Below are 14,804 nucleotides of genomic sequence, written 5' to 3'. Positions count from 1 at the left end.
CCAGCGCCGCGCGAGCCACTCCCCACGTATGTAGCAGCACTCACACGAGCCACGCCACGTCCCAACTCATCTCCGTACACCTGCAGAAAGGACAAAAGAAACGCAAAAACCACGCACAAAATAGCAGAAAATACGCACGAAAGGCAGGAGAAAAAAAAAGATAGCAGAGAGGATTTTCTTTTCTTTCTATTTTATTTTTTTTTTCTGTAATTCTGGCCATAAAAGAGGCCATACTAATATTGTAAAGTGGGGGATAAAAAAAATCAATACAAAAAAGGTTTTTGAAGGTGGTTCTCCTTTTATTTTTTTATTTTTCTCTGCGTTTTGTTGGTGTTGTTCTTTTCATTTTTCCTATTTTTTTTATATACATACTACAATAAGCAAAAGAAAAAGGGTTTAGAACTCTTACCTAGACGCTCTTGGATCCGCGCGAAAAGGAGCTGAGAAGCCCTTGGTGATGAGGCTTCAACCACTGTTCATGGTGGAACTGCGGCAGAGGAGGGCGAAAGGGGCTTAGCTTTTTTTTTCTTTTTCTTTTTGATGGCTTAAAAGAAAGGTATGAAGGATATGGCTTTTAGGGTTTTGATTTGTTCTCTACAGGTTGTAAGAAATGACACCGTTTAGGGCCCGTTTCAATGGCTCTAAAATGGTGCCGTATCGGACTAAACCCAACGACCCGGCCCAGTGGGCAAGGGATCCGCGCGTTTTAAAGCCAAATGGACTATTTGCGCTTTGAGTCCCTCTACTTTTCAAGCGTGTTTCAATCCCGTCCTTTTATTTCTTTCCGAATTTAATCTCTTATGCTATTTTTGTTTCATTTTAATCCCAGTCTGCAACGCCGCGTTTTGGGGAAGCGGGATATTTCCCAATCGGCTCCCCCTATAATCCGCGCATTGCAGTATAGCCCTCCACTGTAGCTTAATCTTATTTATTCCCTGTTAATTCGATTTTGTTTGTGATTTAGTCCTTCTTGTTATTTAGTTTTCTTAGAAAATTCGTTGTTATTTTTTATCATATTTATTCTTTATATTGTATTATTATTTTTTCTATATTTGTTTATATATATTTAACTTTATATTCTATGAAAGTTAATTTCTAATAATGATACTTCATATTTTTATATATGTATATAGTATTTTTTTATATATACATGCATATATATATAAAATAATATGTTATTAATTTCAAATGATATTTTCATGCATAGAAATCTTATTCTTTGTAAATTTGTTATTTTATTTCATTTCATTTATTTAATTTTTGTATATTACTACTATGTATGTATATTATTTGGTATATTATATATTTTTCTTATATATTTGCTTTAAATTGTTTTGTTATTACATTTTTACATAGTATTTCTTTTCATTTTCCTTTAAATCTATTGCAAACTCGTATATATACATTATGACGAAATTTTATACATATAATTTATCGTACGTTGATAGTTTTGAATCTTCTCCCTTGCATGTTTTTATTTCATTTTACTTTAAAACTTATTAAACTTTGTTATTGATTTGCTTGATATTCCTTATAATTCATTTGCTTTTAATGTTAGTATTCATACATGATGTGAGATAATTGCTCTTACGTAAATTGTATTGTTTGCTCGTACATCTCGCTTATTTGACATTCATTAGTATACGTTTTAATTTACGAATAATCAATACGCATGGTACATAATTATACAATCGTTTTTTTATTCATTCAAAATATTACAAATTACAAAGTTATTTCATTCAAAAAACTTTCAAAAATACTCGAAGTTTGGAATCCTCGAGAGAATTGAGCCCTAACATATTAGGTTCCAATTTTCTTCGCCGAATCTAAATAATCGAATATTTTTAACATACAAATTTCAAATGACCCATTCTCGGGAATTCGACACGTTGTGTCCTAACGCATTGGATATGACATGTTATTTTCTCGAGACAAGGATTTAAAAAAATATATATAAAAATAAAAATAAAGGCAATGTTCGGTATTTGGGAATTTGGTGAAATCGAACCCTAACTTACTGGGTTTTGATTTTCTCATCGGACCCAAATAATCAGATATCCTTCTCAAAACGCATAGGTTTTAAAAATCAAAGGATAAGCTTAATTTTGAGGATTCGAAATGTTGCACTCTAACTCACTGAGTATAACAATTTATTTCTTTAAAATAAATGAGCATTATCTTCCAATTCATTCAAATTAAAAGGATTGTATTTTAAAATCTTTTCAAAATTTTGACATTAAGACATTAAACAATCAAACCGGTACCAATTTTGGGCGTCACGAGGGTGCTAACCCTTCCTCGTGCGTAATCGACTCCCGAACCTCTTTTCTCAAAAATTCGCAGACCTAAATTTATTTTTAATGGTGAACCGATCACACTTTAATAAAAGATCGGTGGCGACTCCCAGAGTTTTCTATTTTCAAAGTCGATCCCCATTTTTCAAATGTCAAAAAATGGTTTCGACAGTATTTTTATTCTTATTAATAATATTGAGTTTGAACATGCTCTCATACATATACCCTATCCCCACAAAAATTCCTCCCTTAGACAAAATAAACTTATCTGCCTCAAAAACAAGTTTGAAACCAAACTTATTCAACAGACTTCCAGACACTAAATTCTTCCTAATTTCTAATACATAATATACACCATTTAAGGTTAAAACTTTTCCAGAAGTGAATTGTAGTTCAATAGACCCTTTGCCTTTGATTGCTGCGGTGGAAGAATTTCCCATGTACAAGACATCGTCGTTTTCACATTGTGTGAACTTTGTGAACATGCTTTTGTCTTTGCACACATGTTTGATTGCTCCGGTATCAATCCACCATGTATTATCATATTGTGCCATATTAATTTAAGATATCATTGCAACATACTTTTTGTTATTATCAGACTTAGAAGATGATTTCTTCTTTAAAAATCGACATTCATTCTTGAAATGTCCTGGTTTTCCACAATGATAGCATGAACGCTTTTGTTTCTTTTTGAACTTAGGTGCTCTATCAGTCTGTTTGAACTTTCTCTTGAATGATTTAGTAGTCTGTACTTCCTCCGTAACATGTACTTTGGCATATTCAGAATTTAGGTTTTGATTTTGTTTTCGATACTCTTCTTCAATACGAAGATGATTTGCCAAAGCCTCAAGAGATATTTCCTCTTTCTTATGTTTTAGACTTCTTTTAAAGTCTTTCCAAGATGGAGAAAGTTTGTCTATTATGGAGGATACCACAATCATTTCATCCATTTTCATATCATATTGCTTAAATTGATTCAGCATCTTTTCAATATCACGAAATTGTTCCATAACAGAACAACCATCAACCATTTGATAATTATTGAAACGACTGACAAGAAATTTCTTACTTGTAACATCTTCGGTCATGTATCTTGCCTCCAATTTGTCCCATAATTCTTTAGCGGTGACCTCGTTTTGGTAGGTGTCGAACAAACCATCAGATAAACCATTCAATAAATGGCCCATGCATATGTAGTCAGCATTGTCCCATTTTTATCTTTCTCGGGTTGCAGCAACAGATTCATTTTCATTCTCTTCAGGTCTTGGAGTATCCAAATCATAAGCAATCTTCAAAGTTGATAATAAGAAGTGCATCTTTTTCTGCCATCGTCGAAAATTGCCACCATCAAACCGATCAAGTTTAACAAAGTTGGAAGCCAACTCCCTTAGTGTTCCACTTTAATGTGTTGTGGTAGTCATAATGAAATATAACCTTAAAATTGTTAGTTCAAAACTCTGGTAAGGAAAATCTCGTACACACGATCGAAACTCGAACAGAAAAAGAAGAAATAGGACAGGCTCCAAGGCGTGTATCAAGCCACTATCTTTAAGGTTATATTCGCTCCCACCTACCTTCGGTGTGCAAATGAGTTCCAAGCAAATTAACCTTGAGGATACAATGAAGCCAATGACTATTTGTGTTTTGCACTGACGAGAATAGTCTACTATGCACTGAGCAATGTATAACAAAAAACTCAATTTCTATAAAGGATTTCTGCAGTAATACTTTATAGAATAATCTAATAATATTAAAAAATGAAGGAAGGAAAGAAAGAATATTAGAATTTGTTGATATGATTTCCAAATGAAATCCCATTCCTATTTATTGGAATTTTCATGTCTCTTCATAGAGACATCTTTCAATAGGTGTCTTTATGAATAAATAAATAATAATAATTATTCATTTAATTTTGTAACTATTCAAATAATATTTTGAATAGTTATAATTCTTTTTTTAAATCAAATGATATAACTTTTGACCAATGACCAAAAGATTTATCTTTTGATTAATTACACTCATTCATTTATAGTTATTGGGATACTATAAATATTTGAAAATGTTCCAACAAAAAAAAACCCTCTTCAAATCATCCTTCATTTCTCACTTTAAACTTGATATTTTAACTTTACTATAGCTCTATTAAGGAAGCAAATCATACAGTAGCTAATAGTCGCTAATATGGTAATTTTCTTATTAAGCTATAAGTTAAACAAGCATTTATTTATTTGACATGTATATTTAATTTTAGTATTAAATTATATCAATTTTGAATTTAGAAAATTATTTTTATTTTGTTTTTATTTACTTTCTAGATCAAGCAACAAAATCTTCGAATTCTTAGTAATATACATTCACTTACAAATCGTCTAGAGGAAGTGAGGTTTTTTAGAACTCCTATTTTGTTACGATCACTGATGCTTACAACCTTGGTGAAAAGGTGGAGACTAGAGACTCTTACCTTAGCCTTAATTATAGGTCCTCAAATTGAAGGATTTGTTATCACCGGGGTGGCTGAATTTGAACTTAAGCTAGAAATGAGAAGGTTACTCGGCCAGTATCCCAAAAATAAGAAAGATTTAAATGGTTGTTGTAACATCCCTCATCCATCCTGACAACCGGTACGAATAAGAGATGTCATGAAACCACTTTTATGACAGTAATCCCAAATTTATTTAAGACAACATTTTTATGAGATCATATAAAATAGATAAAATCAATTTCTAAGTTTTAAAATCTTGTTAAAGCCATTTTGAATTGATTTAGGGGTGTTCGAAGGTGCCTGGGGCCCTTTTCGGGCCTTAGAGGGCCTTTTTTACACAAAACAGTGTAGTGGCCCCAAAAGGTACAAGGACTATGGTACCTAGGGCCGAAGGAACTAATACCTAGCCCTGGTACTGTACATTTTGGCATTCTTCCAATTAGGGTGCGGTACCTCTAGGGCTTGGTATCAATACCTCTGCCCCATAGGTAAAAAAATAACCCCTAAACACCCTTTTTTCAACCCCAAACAATACCAAAATTGAATCCAAACTCTAGGAGTCCAAAAATCACATTTGTAAAGTTGAAAACAGCTTCCAAACCAACTCCAACCAAAGTATTCAGGTCACATGCATCAAAATTTAGCTAATTTTTCAACAAAATTATACTAAAAACTTAATCGAAACTGGACCATTCATGTTAAACACTTCAAGCAATAAACAAGCAATATGAAACATATGTAAAACCATTCAAAATGGTTCAGATCATAACTATAATCTAATATGCAAGCAAATATACAAAAGATAAAGCCTTATAGCTCAAAACCAACTAAGTTCAAAGATGGAATTTGTAAACACATCCATTACATAACATGATAATATGAAATCGATCTATAAGTTTTAGGCAAGGCCCTCTAGTGTCATGGGGATAGAACTTTAGTCTCGCAATTCGTGTGGCTTTAGTCGATCCTTTCAATGCAAACATGCCTAAGTCAGCCTAACCACTAAACAATTGAAGATTCACAAAGAAATCCTCCAAGGCACCAATTTATATAACAAAAGTAACTCTAGCAAAAAGAAGGCACAAAAGAAAAGAAAGCCACAGAAAACTATGCACAAGAGGTGTTTGAGTAAGTGCTCTCAATTGTATTACTTTCTCTCAAAGAACACAAGAAACAGTAAAGAATGGAATACAATGGATGATTTACAAGTGAGGGGAAGGCTCTCTATTTATAGTTGAGTTCCCCCAAAATTGACAGTCTAGATCAAGTTACATCGACGGACAAGATTTAGCCTATCCCTAAAATCAAGGAATTTATAAGATTTACAATATCAAATCTAATATAATCTTACAAGATATGATTCTCCTCAATCTTCTAAGGTTAGTTCCCATGTTTACCAAGGTAGCTTATCTTTCCATATAAGCTTCATTGGGCCACCTAGGCTTCAAATGGATAGGCTTCTTCAACAACTCTTTGAATCAGGACAACTCTCATGGGTTAAATGATCCCCATGTAAATGATAGACTTCCATGGGATGCATTGTGTGCGATGGTCACGGGCTTTGAACTGCGCTCCGTGACACTAGTACATACTGCTAGAAAGCTAAAATGCAAATATATGGGATTCATACTTTCAAATAATGGCAATAGTTTGAGCAGGTGATCCTTTGGTTGAGTTGGCTTCCAAAGTCGAACTACCTACGCGCAAAGGACAACTTTGTGTTAAGCACGAAACTCGGTAAGTCTCTAGAAACTCAAATAAACTATTATCCAATAATAAATTAGTTTTTAGAATAAGTAACTTGTAGAATAACTTAGTGTGCACACGATATAAATATACTAAAAGCATAAACAAGTAATATTAAATTCTTAACTTTTATAATATATGTACAATTCCTTAATAGTCATTCGATTTACAATTGGTTAAAGCCCTCCATATCCTAGTATAATAAGTGCCGGACACTCGAGATTTCCCCCTCACCCCAAATATTAGGCACTAAAGGTGCCCCCAACCATCACACAAGTTCATGTCATGTAAACCCGGGTCGCACCAAAGTGCTATGCCGTATGACAACATATCATGTCTTCGGTCCAAGTCATGTCCCCGTACAATGTACACATAGCAATCCTTATGGCATACCATATGTGTCTTCATCTATTGTACCAAGCTACTAGGGCAATCTCTCTCTTTTTCACATAAGAACATTATCAAATTCATATTTCCATTTCACCTCCATAATTCTTATCTATTTCTTATTAACACCCATCACATTCATATAATTAAAATAGATTTTTAAGAAGTAGGTGAGTTACTTACCTCAAGCATACATTTATTATCTTTACAAGTGGCCTTACCCCTCATCCAATGCTTGTATGAAATTTTTGTTAAGTTAATTAAAACTCAACAATAACAATTTATCTACATCAATTAATATATATAATAAGTTAATTCAATATATATATTCAAATGAAATACTTCTCATAATCATAAGAAAATTAATAACATTTTGACTTACCTTGGTGCTATAATTATACAAACTAACTAAACTCACCATTGAACTATAATATTAATTATAAAAACAATTTCTATGAGACTTTCAAAGATTTTACAAAAAGGAGTTGAAGAGTTCAACACTTCCCACTTCAATCTTTAACTTTCTCCTTTCCTTTATGAAGAACTCTATCTCCTTCTTGATTTTCTTAATCAAAATAAACAAATTTCATCGTAAATACCCATAACCACCACTGAACCAACATTATTTAGCCACTTAAATGGCTCAACAACAACAAAAATTTCAATAAACATGTAACTAATGCATAAGAGAGATGAGTGACTTCACCCTAACGTACGTACGTTGAGGCTATGAACCAACACAAATACAATTCTAACTATAGCGGTTTATTGCAAGTGTGATAGATCGATTGTAATATTTATAAGTGTTATAATGAAACATTTTGAGTATTCCAAGAATCGAACCCAAGAAAGTTCTGGTGATAAGTTGATTAACAAGGAAGATGGATGCAAACAAGAAGTCTAGCTAGCTACTCACTAAATGCTATAGTACGACAATTCATAATTCAAGGGGTAATTACACTATTTAACTATTTAACACTAAAGAAGACTAAATTGTAAAATAGTCAAAAGTATATAACTAACAATTCAATGGAAAAAAGCGGTTGGTTGACTTCCATGTTGTTGATTAATTTTTGGATTAAGGATTTACAAGGCTCAAACCTCTAAATGGTTTAATTTTACCTTTTGGTCACCATTTTACCAAATTAGACAATTTAGTCTAGTTTATCTCTCGATCTCACAACGTTTCCATCAACCAACCACCCTAGATTTAGTTACCACTCATCATCATCATTATACAAACAAAAATCAAACAGATGCTCAAATGATTCATTCAAAGAAACATAAAAGTAAGGTTAGAGGAATCTTAGGGGTTTTTGGATGGATGCTTTGAAGAAGATGATAGCAGTAACAATAGAGGTGAAAACACAACTAAAGTTAAGATTTTTATGCTTTAAAGGTAAGAAAAGCTGAAATATATTGAAGGGCTTGAAGAGAAATCAAAATTCAAAGTAAAACTTGAGTACTTAATTGCAAGAGAAAAAAGAAGAAGAAAAGCTACAGTAAAAACTAACAAAACTAATAGTTACACTAACTAAGGTAAGAAAAGTTAATAACCTAAACCTAAAATGGAGAAAAAGCTAATAATTAAACTAAAAATATTAAATAAAATATGTCTCCTTTAAGTTGACAGCCAAAAGATCTTTAAAACAATTGAAAATTCAACCTTAAAAATGATAAAATTACCCTTAGAATGTGTGTGCCGACTTAGGTTGATGTTAGACGAAAGACTACCCCTGCAGTATTTTTCACCTCGTCAGGAAGTAATGTCGCGATACCCTCGACAGTGGCACACTCATGGCTCTGAGGGTTCTTAATGTCGCGACATTCATTGCCCAAATTCGCAACATCCTTGATGGTGACTACGACTTCTTCACTTAAACAACCTTCAGTGATATTGCGGCTTTGGAAACTCGGTGCCATGACTTGGACTCGATGTCGCGAAACAACACCCTCAATGTCGCAACTCTCTCAACAGTCAGCTCTATGTTGATTTCTCGTTGAAGTCTTGCACCCTCGAGCCAGAGGAAGCTCAATGTCCCGACATCCATAGAATCAATGTTGCAACTCCCATGTTGAATATGGTTCTCCTCAAGATCGGATCATCGTCATCTCCCTACACCAACTCAAACACATCGTTGGGGTCTCATACCAACTTGGGTCTCAAAAGGAGTAAAACTAAGCAAAAACGATTATTAATAATAGAAACTAAAAGTCAACAAAAGTATGGAAAAGACTCGTAAATTGCTAGAGAATAAGCTCCTCGAGTGTTTTGGATAGCCTAATTTGGCATATCAAATTACGGTATATCAATGAGACTTCTTAAAGACTTACCTTATTCAAACCCCATCACACTCTTATCAAAACCCCTCTTTTAAAGTTCAAACCCTAGAAATTTTGGTGATGAAGATGATAAGGAAATAAGGTCAATAAGGTTTTATGGTGATAATAACTTTGAATTGTTTAAATTTCTAGCTACAATTATATATTTAGACAAATATTTGTAGTGTCGATGTTTCGACCCAATCTCATCTATCAAGCTAGCTCAAGTACATTTTCTTTTCTATGCATGTTTGTTTCCTATTTTAGTTTTAGTTTTTTTTCCAGTTTTATTTTGTTTTTGGGTAGTTTACTTGAGGACAAGCAATGACTTAAGTGTGGGGGTATTTGATTTGTCGTCAAATGTAGTAGTCAATTCGAGTCAATTTCGCACTTAAGGAGTTTATTTTCTAAGCAATTTAATATTTTAATTTATTTTTTCGGTATTTAGGCCTTAGGATTAAAAGTTAATAAAATAAGTGTTTTTAGACACATTTTATAGGTATTGTGACCCAATAGGCCGACGCAGGCCTTATGTTGTGCCAATTGGTTCAATTAAGTGTGTAGAATAAATATATAAAGGTCCAATTGACGTGGAAGCAAGGGACGGGTGATGCACAAGATTTTTGGGATGTCAAAGCACCAAATGAATGACAAAAGGTTGGAATTAGGTGTCGTGTCGCGCCACGCAAGAGGTGTGGCGCGACACACGTCGACGTCCTGCCTAAGTAATTCGGGGTTATTTTGTCCGCGCAATCAAACTTTTACGAAGACCTATGACGTGTTTAAAACCTAATTTGGGCTTCCAATTCCTATATAAATAAGACATTAGGGATTTGATGTAATTAAGTTGCCCTAGACGCCTTCAAAAACCCTAGTAGTTTAGGAGTAGAAGTAGATTATTTTCTTTTTGATTTTCCAATAACTCTTTTGTTTTTCCTCTTGAAATCAGTTTTGATTCAAGAGTCTATCTATTTAATTAAAGTATTTCAGTTTATTTATTATTGCCTTCGATTTATTTCTCTATTCCAATCACGATATTTGCTACTCCGTTCCCCATTCAATATCAATCCATGATTATTCAAATCTCTTTTCTCTCCCGAATCGACTGTGCTCTTCACATAATTTATTCAATCGAGATAGAGATTATGAATAATATGAGTGGCTAAATCCCTTAGGGGAGATTAATGAGTGGATAAGAATGTGATTAACAGAGGATTTAGGGTTTCCCGAAAGGGATTAGTTGGTATGAATTGCGTATGCTCAAACCACTAGGATTGACAAGCCTAAGAAGTTATCATAGGCCAGACAAGGTCGGGAGATAAGTTGAATCGAGTAAATCGTAATTTATCCTGGTTGAGAAATTGAGGTTGGGAGATAAACATGTATCAACCAATCGATTTAGTTCATTAGAGGCTGGAAGGTAATAATTGGTTAATCGATAGCTAGTCCACTCTACAACCCTAATTCGAAGTTAGTTGCAAACCCTAAAGCGAATAAATCTTCCTGATTAGTTTATTGAATTATTTCGTTTGTTTATTTTTCTTTATTTATTTCTTTTCGTTATTTACTTATTTTTATCTCTTCAACTTATTTTATGGTTTATCGTAATATAGGAGTTAATTACTACTACTTAGACTTATTATTGTAAAAACGTTTTCATTATTTATTTCATCCTCTCCTAGGTACAATCCTCGGAATACTTCCAAAGTATTTTATTGTACTAAACTATATTACAATTTGACCCGTGCACTTGCAGAGACTGCTGTTCTTAATTCTTCTATTTTTGGTGTTATATTTAACTACTCGTTTATAGGCGATCACATGGCGGCACAGAAAAAATAACTTTTTTACCTACCGACATTGATGCCGCCAGACAGCTTGACGACACCAAAAACGATTCCTGACAAATTTTTTTCTTTTATTTTTCTATTTGACAAAATAAGTTTTTTTAATTTCTTCAATGCCTATTAAAAAAATATTTTTTTATTTTTTCCTCCCTGAATATCCGTAAAAAATACGAGTCTTTTGAAAAATACATACTGGTCACCAATTTTTTTTTTAAATGCAATGATTGGGACATCACTGAGAGCAAACGAAACCGACAAATACTATAAATTTCAAGTCATTCTCGTGATTTTTCATTTGGATTATTTTTATAAATAATCATTTTTTTATCATTAAAAAAAAAACCCAAGGTTGAATTACAAGTCTCTTTGAGGGAAGGTAGGCCCCACCCATTATATTTGCCCTAAATATGTCATAATCTAATATATATATAATATTTACCTTGTTTTGCGGGATTAATTTGCATTTTAGGTCCATCAGTATATTGACTTTCACCTAAGTCATAAACATTTAATTTTATCAAATTAAATTATTGAATTTTATAATTAACAAATTATGTCTATCAATTTTGTGAAATAACAAATATGAAAAAAGAATCTCAAAATGTATATATTAAGACATCTTCTATATAGAAATGATATAAATATCTAACTTGTTATAATATGATGTTTTTGTATGTTGAAAGTTTAATTTTCTTCTTTGCATAACTTGGTGTACGAAAAAACCAAACCCGGAAGAGGAGTTCAACATTGGAAGGGATTTCCTTTCTTAGATAAGAAAGTACTTAAAATAAAGTTCAACCTTTGATAACCTGAAACTGACCACTTATGTTATGTCTTAATAAGCTTGCAAATGTTCCCAAAATGTAGGTGAGTCGATTCTTACATTAGATTTGAACAATTGTTTTCTTACCCATCTTATGTATGTATATATAAGCATCTCTTTCACCTCACCCTTAGAACATTTGAAACGTGTGGCAATCGGCAACGTATACGTTGAATTTTGATAACCCAAAGGCAAAGCAGTGCTGTAGTTGGTACACCTGTTTTCTGCTCCCGCCCCTCAATTGGTTGCTTCAATCCACGTTAATCACCAAGTCTGCCAATATTTAATTTCCCAGTTTTGTATCACTAAACTAAGTCTTACCAAACCTATTCATTTCATGAATTGCTGCTCATTAATAATAAACTCAACAAAAGAAACAAAGGAGGGGAATGATTAATTATGTACCAAATGGCAACATTAGCTAGGTATAAACTTGGGTAAAGTACCATTCATCATATTTATATATTTATATCTATGCGGAATGCTTGAACGCCACTAAAACATTAACATATACTACAAGTCTTTCGTAAAAACTAGAGTTACTGTGCTATCTTTGTGTGCCATATATGATCTCTTTATATATACAGAGAGAGATGGTATAGAAAAAAAAAAAACAAGTGTGATGAAGAAGAAATGAATAGGAGTGCAACATGAAAAACTTTCAATATTATTCCATTCATGTTGTGAATAGGTGATAAAAACAGAAAGAGGGAATTGAGCAGGTGGCGATGGATATGAAGGCGGTAGTAGGCATGAGAAGTGAGATGGAATTGATGGACGAGATAGGCAGTTGGTTGGGTTTTACAAGTAGCTACTGCTGCCTTGTTCTCATCGTCATCTTCTTCTTGTTCGCCGTTCCTCGTTGTGCAATGTCTGTAATTGAATTGCTCAACTTTATGAACTTCAATGTCTTCTTCACCTTCCGTTACAAATACAATCCTACCACGAAGAAGGCTGCCGCAACAGTAACAGTACCCTATTGTTGTGTGTGTCTATATGAAGCAGAAGAAGGGGAGAGGCTGCGGCGGCTACCCAGATGCAAACACTGCTTCCATGTTGATTGCATCGATGCCTGGTTCCAATATCGCTCCACTTGCCCTCTTTGTAGAAATGAGGTTTCTATTGGCCTCCGCCGCCCACACAATCAACTTGTTTCTTTTTTGCACAATCTTTTTAGGAAAATACATCACTAGCTACTACATTTCCTGTTTTCTTATTCTAGGGAGACCTTGTTTCGTCTTAACTTTCTCAATGTCCCAAAAGTCCTGCTAACACCTGATTCTTCAGTACTAGTACATTCATTTATCTTTAATAACTGGTAACTTCAGCAAGTACGACTTCTTTTTTATTTATATTGATCATAGAAACCTCTATATACATCTATAATACATCTGCCATAGATATATGGATCAGAGTATACAAAGAACTGCAGCTAATGACAGAAAAAAAGGGTTTAATTACATGCTTGAATTCTTTATCCAAAGTTTCAAAATTGTTTTATCATGAAACAAATCATGTATGCAAAATATAGGTAAAAGTCACATACAATAAATAAAAAGTTTTGTATAATAATATGAAAATGTATAAACCGATTAAAAATTTTTATTGGTTGTGTTTAAAATGTAAAAAAGACAAATAATTTCATAAAAATATAATTTATTTCAAATATACATTCCATAGTTGAATTCAATTAAAGATTTAAGTAAATGAATAAAGGGAACAAGTAATGGGAAGGGCATGCAAATGCAATGGTGAAAGAGAGCAGTTGAGATTGAGAGGAGGGTGGGGCTGTTTTATGCTTTGAGGAGTTACGCATAATTCTGTGTAATCCTACCAACCCATTAATGTTTGAGTGGGATTGTGAAGGAAACGAGAGCCAGAATTTAAAAGAGAAATACAAATACATAGCAATTTGATGTATCATGATTGACCATCATAATGAGCACGTCAGTCAGCCAGTCCACCCAATAGCAAATTTGGGATGGATTAATGGGAACCACAAATATTGCTCTTTTTGAGGGAGAGAAGTACATGTTTGGTTTTGGTAGAAGAAGAAGATGAAAGTTAACATATTGTTTTAGGTTAAGTTCCTTCATATATAATTAATTTGTTTTTGAGTCCAACTAGGGAGTGTTAATGGTGTGGTAGGTAGCCAAGAATTGATTCTTGTTTTTGTGTTTGGTTTGAATTCTTATAGTGCTTCAACTTTAACCCCAACCACCCCACCTTCTGCATTTGAAAATAGAGATCAATCTGCGTTGGATCCACAAAATCAGTGGTACGTTTTTTTAAAAATTATAAATATAAAATAAATCTATAGTTATTTTAGATTTTATTATTTTACGCATTTACATATAATTTATGTAAAATATGAATACCATAATTGTTTGCAGTATTTTTTAATTAATTTGATATAATAATTTTAAACATATAATTGATAAATTGTAACTTTTTTAAATTTATTTATTATGAATATTAATATTTATATATGTTTCCAATTAGGTATTATGAAGATGGTGATATTTATAAAAAATTATAATTACATAATTGATAATTATAAAATTTACTATCATCTTTTAATATTAAATATTTATTTTGTGTTATACATTATTTATTATTATTTTATCCACAATATTCTTTACTTGTGTATTATAAACTATTTATCTTTACTTTTACCTCTATGTTGTTAATTTGGTTGCAAAATACTACTTACCATTATGTTATAAATAACATACTATCAGTTTATAATTATTTTATTTTAAAATATCAATCTAAGACATTCTAATAAGCTGTAAGGTTACTTGCAGTTCCACCTTCTTTCCTTTTATCATTATTAATGTGATATTTATACTTTAAAAATATTAAATTTAGTATCTGTGTTTTTCATAAAATATTTAATGTGG

At 32.5% G+C, this 14,804-nt stretch overlaps 1 protein-coding gene across 1 annotated transcript; it reads left to right on the top strand.

Moving 5' to 3' along the window:
• The first annotated feature begins 12,629 nt into the window (after positions 1 to 12,629).
• LOC105778965 (E3 ubiquitin-protein ligase ATL59) lies at positions 12,630 to 13,144 on the top strand. Its single transcript, XM_012602718.1, has 2 exons — positions 12,630 to 13,016; positions 13,124 to 13,144. Exons 1-2 carry the CDS (start codon positions 12,630 to 12,632, stop codon positions 13,142 to 13,144), a joined length of 408 nt encoding a protein of 135 aa, XP_012458172.1.
• The last annotated feature ends 1,660 nt before the right edge of the window (positions 13,145 to 14,804 follow it).

The sequence above is a fragment of the Gossypium raimondii genome, chromosome 4, assembly GCF_025698545.1.
Source record: "Gossypium raimondii isolate GPD5lz chromosome 4, ASM2569854v1, whole genome shotgun sequence".
Classification (NCBI taxonomy): domain Eukaryota; kingdom Viridiplantae; phylum Streptophyta; class Magnoliopsida; order Malvales; family Malvaceae; genus Gossypium; species Gossypium raimondii.
The sequence above is the reverse complement of the archived record's forward strand: the minus strand, read 5'-3'. Positions and strand labels throughout refer to the sequence as shown.